At 43.7% G+C, this 7,047-nt stretch overlaps 1 protein-coding gene across 1 annotated transcript; it reads right to left on the bottom strand.

Annotated features, from left to right (window-relative positions):
* Positions 1 to 270: 270 nt before the first annotated feature.
* On the bottom strand, positions 271 to 1,209 carry LOC140913751 (olfactory receptor 5AR1-like). The gene has a single exon (XM_073350550.1). It carries the CDS (start codon positions 1,207 to 1,209, stop codon positions 271 to 273), a length of 939 nt encoding a protein of 312 aa, XP_073206651.1.
* Between the last annotated feature and the right edge of the window lie 5,838 nt (positions 1,210 to 7,047).

The raw sequence follows: 7,047 nt of genomic DNA, 5'->3' as shown, positions 1-7,047 counted from the left end.
ATTGAGCATCTCACACTCTAGGTGGATGCCCCTAGCACCAGCTTATAAAATCATTCTCTCTTTCTGGCCCTGTGAGTCTCCCTGTGTTCTGTTCACTGATTTCAGCTGTGGTCTGCGGACCTTGTTGGAATATAAACAAATTAAGAATAATAACAATATCATAATGAACAATACTACCACGGGTTCTGCAAAATTATATTACAATTGTCTGTGAATTGAATTCACCTGTTTCCACTCCCCATCACTAAACCAGTACACAGTTAAACAGATTCAAGATTTGGTGAGGAGTTTGTTCATTGCTCTCCTCAGGGCGTCCTTCACCTCCGTGTTTCTCAGGCTGTAGATGAGGGGGTTCAACATGGGGATCACCAGCATGTAAAACACTGAGGCAACTTTGTCTGTGTCCATTGAATAGCTGGAGGTGGGACGTAAATATATGAAGAGGAGGGTGCCAAAATACAGGGCCACAGAGGTCAAGTGGAAAGTGCAGGTGGAGAAAGCTTTGTGTCGACCCTCAGCGGAGTGGATCTTCAGGATGGTGGAGATGATATAGATAAAGGAGAGGAGGACAGTCAGAAAGCTGATCAGTTGAATGCAGCATGTAACAGCAAAGACCAAAATCTTATTGATGTGGGTATCAGAACAGGAGAGCACCAACAATGGTGGGATGTCACAGAAGAAATGATTGATGATGTTGGAGCTGCAGAATGACAGCCGAAATGTACAACACGTGTGTATCATTGAATTCACCACCCCCAGAGCATACACCCCAGCCACCAGCTGATTACAAAGCTGCCTGGACATGGTGACCGCGTAGAGCAGCGGGTTACAGATGGCCACATAACGGTCATACGCCATCACAGCCAGCGAGAGGCACTCAGCATCTGCAAAAACGATAGAGAGATACAGTTGCACAGCACAGGCAGTGTAAGAAATGTTTTTACTCTCAGCTAAGAAATTCAACAGCATCTTAGGGGAAATTATCAAGGAAAGGCAGAGGTCACAGAAGGACAAATTCCTGAAGAAAATGTACATGGGGGTGTGGAGTCGGGGATCAATCATGATTAACAAGATCATCCCCCCATTCCCCAGCAGGGTGACACCATAAATCAGTAGGAATACCACAAAGAGGGGGACCTGCAGCTCCGGACGATCTGTCAATCCTGAGAGAATGAACTCAGTCACATCCGAGTGATTTCCCTCTTCCATCTCCTCTGAACAGAGATCTGGCAGCTACAGAGATGGGGTTAGGTGGATGGTGAGAAAAACCTGTCCCTTCTCTGTAATGAGGTAAGTGAAGATAAATGGAGAACAGTTTCTTAATGGACATCAGTACCCGCTCAGGGAAGGGCTTTGTCCATAGAGCCAGGTGTTCACAGAGGGTCATTCCAGATGTTCGATAAAATGCACATGCTGTGCATATACAATGACACGCAGGTTAATCATGTCCCCCACACAAATACTCCTGTTCACTCATCGGAACAGAAAACAGAGACCTGTGACTCTGCTGTTGGAGAATCAGTCTGAAGAGATTATTCCTTAGCTAAAGAAGGGGTGAGAGTAAAGGAGTGTCAATCTTTCCACCCTCTTTGGGCAAGGGGAGCTCTGTGGCTTAGCATGTCAATTTGGGTTAAAGTTGCCTACTGTGCTAGTTAATCTTTTTGGTATTTACTTGAGCCTGTATGAAAACCTAGAGTTATCATGGGAAGCCCTGGCTTCAGTGACTAGGTAATTGCCTATTTTTTTCCAACCAAGGAGGTTCCTCCTTTAGCTGGAGGGGTCGGAGTTGGGGCTGAGGCATTCGGTGCTGGAGGTCTGGAATTCAATAGCTGCTGAACCCCATGGTGTTTGCGTGTTTGTGTCTGTGACTCTAATTCTGGACAATAGCACGTACCTGCTGAGAAGAGAGAGAGAGATGTGGTGGAATTTCCCCATTGATAGAAACTGTCAATTTGGAGCATCAGGAAGTTTTACACTGAGATGTGTGATCTATGGGACATGATTCTCGAAGCAACTGGGAATACCTGAGCTCAGAGAGCCAAAACACATAATTAATGAATTCAGTAAACCAAAGCCATCCTCGGTGTAATTGGTGCCCTGGGGATTAATTTGACCTACTCTTTCTTACTGTGTTATTAAATGACGCAATATCTACCAGAGTTACAGAGTATCAGGTTTGGGGTATATTTCATCCTGCTGTTTTCAGTGCAAGCTGGGTACTGCGTAGAGCTGATCCATAAAGGATTTTTTTTTTCTGGAGACCAAAATCTTTTTACTAAAAACTTAATATTTCAACTCAGATATACCATGGGGTGCCTCAGATATCACACACCACCAATCTCTTGCATGGGCCAGGCTCCCATGCTGGACTACATCCCCCATGATGCATGATGGTCTCTCCTCTTGCTGAACGGCCCTGGAAGATCATCAGAGTCCCACAGCCATGGTTTAGGGAGGGGGGAAGTTTGGCTTTTTAGATGGAAAGCTGATCATTTCCAGGGAAAAAAATAATTTCATGGAAAAAATAGTTGAATTGAAAATCCAATTTCCTATCAAAATCTTCTCAAGAAAAATTTTCAACCAGCCTTAGCAACACATTTGGAATTAAAGGAACTGAAAGTTAGATTCAGGTGAAACATACTAATTATTTGCAGCCATAGCTGATATCTTCACTGCCATTCCTGGTTTCAGAATCACCTCATTGTCCTGGCCCCACTACGTGAAATGTAAAATGTGTAAGGTATGTAAGAGTACTCCAGATTATCTAGCTATTTATGGCATGCCAATCACCATGGTATCCTACGTCCTTCCATTTCTAGGTTACTCCCCAAAGTAGGAAAGATAGATTCACTCATTTGGCTTAATGGAGACCACATGATGACCAGAGGAGCTCAGGAAGACACCACAGCGTGCTTCGGACTTCTGCAGTTCACAAAACTATCCCTCTTGCATGCATATTATCTGCACACAGAGCTCAATTTAACATGATAAATAAGTCAATAGAAATAGTCATGCTCTCATCACAAATATTTATACATTTTCTTTTATAATGTATGTGAAGATATAAGATTACACTGTTATTCATACAAGTTCCAAACTGAGGCTGGCAAACTGGTCTGTCTTAATCAAAGAAATGTATGATCTGCTTAATTTTGTATCTAAGCTGTAAACAGAGTCATTAAGCAGAAAGGGAAACAAAGGTAGCCCAAAAAGATGAGGAAAAAGCAGAAGGGAACATCCTTCTACATAGAGTTTTTCTCTTCCGGGAAACAGGTGCAACTGTTTGTATTAGGAAAAAAACTTGATGTTCCAAGTCAGCTATATTCTTTAGTATAATCCATTGGCTTTCTCTGTATTCAGAAACTCCAAAGTCTGTTACTCCAGGTCTGTGCCCAGGAAACACTCTGCCCCTACTTCCTCTAGGAGTCATGCTCATAACTCCGCCTCCTGCCTTTCTGCCTCCTGTGACCCGGAGGTGCCTGGGGCAGTCCTCACTGAAAACACCATAGTCAGGGCAGGCTGCAAAATGGAGGATGCTCCCCAAACTGGTGGTTAACACTCAATATCTCTGCAGCATCTCTGCAGATGCTTCCACAAAGTATCTCGAAGCAGGCCAGCTCCCTTCTGATTCTTTTGTTAATTTTATTTATTTCCTGTAATTTATAGTCCGTGAAACAGAGTGTGACATTGCACCCCATAATTCTTTATAGAAATAGGCTCATGGCTGTAAATATGACATATCTGGAATATGTTTTATGCTAGGTAGGCCATGTTACATATCTCGTCAAAGCTTATGATCTACTGTTTGCATGCATGTATCATTATTTATTTGAAGTTATGAATATTGGCTATTTACTTGTTTGAGTTTAAGTAGCCTCAGTGAAGCAGTTGGTCAGCTTCTTGAGAAAAGACTATTCTCTGTAAGTGCCCAATCAAGAAACACTTAAGCTAACAATTACCTTTGAGAGACGCCAATCCACATGTGAGCTTTTCTGGGAATGTGGCATCGGCCTGTAAGTAACTGAGTCATGCATGGACACGTGACTTGCCATGTGGCTCCAAAACTCCATCTTGGAGCTGTATTCTGCAGAGGAGACGGGAAGGGGTTTCCACCCACGAGAGAGAGAGAGTATATAACCCCCTGTGGAAACCCCTCGATTTTGTCTTCAGGTGTCACAAAAGGTCGTCTTTCTACCCCAAGGAGATGCCTGAAAGAAACTGGAAAAAAGGACAGTAACTACAGGGGTGTGATTGATTGCTGGACCCAGACAAGGAGGAAGTGTAGTCTGTAAGAGAGGCTTATTGCAACATCTTTGAGGGTGACATTTACCTGCATTTAGTTTTTTACTGTATTAGGTTTAGACTGACGTGTTTTATTTTATTTTGTTTGGTAATTCATTTTCTTCTGTCTGTTATTACTTGGAACCACTTCAATTCTACTTTCTGTATTTAATAAAATCACTTTTTACTGATGAATTAACCCAGAGTATTTATTAACACCTGTCAGAGATGGTCCAGATAATACTCAGTTCTGGTGTGAGTGCAGGGGAGGGGAATAGATGACCTCTCATTTCCCTTCCAGTCCTATGAGTCTATGATCGCACAAGAAACCCTGCACTGGGAGGAGGGGAGACGCCTTCCAGAGCACTGGGCAGGGTAAGGGACACACATCTGCCAATACTTGATAGTCAGCTTCACTGTAACCCCCACAACACGAACACACAGAGTGCCTGATGAACACCAAACACACACACATACAAAGTGACACTGAGCTCAATCAGAATACAGAATAATCTCTACTGGGAAGCTGGGACAGCTGCAATATTTCCAACTTGCCTGAACAAAGAGAACCGAAGCGGATTCTGCTGCCCTGGAAAGGAGATAGGAGTGGAATTCCCTACTGGTCTTTTCCATTGGTAGCTTCTCTGAGGCCTGGTTTATGCTTAAAAATTAGATCAACCGAGCTCTGTCGCACAGGGCTGAGAAACGTTTCGTACCATGTTCAACGCAGTTAGGTTGTACTGACCCTCAGTGTAATTCTTCCTTTGACCTACCTATTGTCTCTTGGGGACATGGATTCACTACATCGAAGGAAAAAATATTCCATGACTGTGGAAAGCATCTACACTGTGGCGCTGATGCACACCATAGCTGAGTCAATGTAACGGCCTTAGTATTGACATTCCCTGACTTGATGGGGGGGTTTCCCCCTTCCCATTAAAGCGATTTTTCTCTCCTTTTCCATCGCTCTTCTCCCTCCCTTGTAAAGCTCTTTCCTTCTTTTGATGGGTAAATCTGTTCAGAAATTTTTACTCTCAGCATAATTCCTTCCTTCCCCTCCCATGAATGTCATTTCAATTAAAGGCTGAAATCCTCTGAAACTGACTTGTTTCCCCATGACTTGGTGGTACCTCTTTCTTTTTCCTCCCTTCACTTACAATCAGTTAAGAGGGATGGAAGCAGTACCTGCTCAGAACCGTAAATTCAGAGTCAAATCTTTCCCTGTTTGCTAACCACACCGATGTTACCCTTAATAACTCTGGAACTACTTCTTTGGCCAGAAGAGGTTAAATTTGGCTTTGATGACTTTCAGATTTGATCCCTGGAGCATCATTGCTCTCAGAAAAAAACGGTGTGCACAGCACATGCAGTGAATGTTCTTGCCGTGTCTTTCCTTGTGGAAATGGAACACAGATGGCCAGATCATCAGCTGGCCTGGATCGCTGTCTCTCCCGTGAGGTCATTTTACCATGAAAAAAACCTGAGTGGACTGTATTCAACTTTATTTGTTGTTCACCTCTCCAAACATCTCTTTAAGTAATTTCCCAGGGTTGGGACAAAATGTGTCTAGAAATGAGTGAATTTCTTCTGGACTAATCATTTATTGTCAAAAACAATACCATTTGGATTGACCTGAAACCATTCACAAATGTGTTACAAATATGCCTAATAGTTTTGTGCCAAAGCACTGTGTGTGTGCAGGGGGAAGACTTAGATGCCGGTCACAAAGCAGCCACTGCAGGAGGCGGTGGTGGGCCTTCCCTTTGGAATTTTTAGCCCAAGAGTTGGGGTGTTCACCTCTGAGGTGGGAGATCCAGGTTCAATTTCGCCTTCTGTCCAGTGCTGGGCAAAGCTCTGTGTGACATTGCACTCCATATGCTTTATGAAAATATGCTTCTGACCAGTTGGGAAATCTAGTCCTCTCTCCCTGCCAGGGCAGCAAAATCCCCTTCGATTCTTTTTGTTCAGGAGAGTTGGAAATATTGCAGCTGTCCCAGCTTCCCAGTAGAGATTATTCTGCATTCTCATTGAGCTCAGTGTCAGGTTGTGTGTGTGTCTTTGGTGTACAGTTGGCATTGAGTGTGTTGTATGCAGTGGGCAATGTGTGTGTTCTGTGTAGTGGACACTCTTTCTGTGTGTTTACTGGTCATTATGTGTGTGTGTGTGTGTGTGTGTGTGCTTGGTGTGCAGTGAGCACTATGTGTGTTCATGTGTTGGGGGGTACAGTGGAGATGAATGTCAAATGGAGGCAGGTGCATTTCCCTTGCCCTTCCCAGTGCTCAGACTGGCGTCCCCCCTCCTCTCAGTGCAGGGTTCCTTGTAAGATCATAGAATCATAGGACTGGAAGGGACCTCGAGAGGTCATCTAGTCCACTTCCTTGCACTCATGGCAGTGCTGAATATTATCTAGACCATCCCTGACTGGTGTTTGTCTAACCTGCTCTTAAAAATCTCCAATGGTGAAGATTCTACAACTTTCTTAGGCAAGTTATTCCAGTGCATAGCCACCCTCACTGTTGAGATGTTTTTCCTAATGTCCAACCTAAACCCCCGTTTCTGCAATTAAAGTCCATCGGTTCTTGCCCTATCCTGTCCCCCCACCCCAACACGTTTCTTTGCAGTTTTATTCCTAAACTCTGTTTCACAGATTACAAATAATAGGAAATAAATAAAATTAAGAGATGAATAATCGGGACAGAGCTGGGATGCTCAGAGATATTTTGCAGCATCTTCGCAGATCTTCAGTGTTAACCTACTGGTTTGGGG

Source organism: Lepidochelys kempii, chromosome 6 (assembly GCF_965140285.1).
Source record: "Lepidochelys kempii isolate rLepKem1 chromosome 6, rLepKem1.hap1, whole genome shotgun sequence".
In the NCBI taxonomy this organism is placed as follows: domain Eukaryota; kingdom Metazoa; phylum Chordata; order Testudines; family Cheloniidae; genus Lepidochelys; species Lepidochelys kempii.
Note: the sequence above shows the minus strand (reverse complement) of the source record. Positions and strands in the feature narration are given on the sequence as shown.

What these genes read in the sequence shown, in the direction of transcription:
- LOC140913751 (XM_073350550.1), bottom strand. Translation starts at nt 1,209, where the DNA reads ATGGAAGAGGGAAATCACTCGGATGTGACTGAGTTCATTCTCTCAGGA.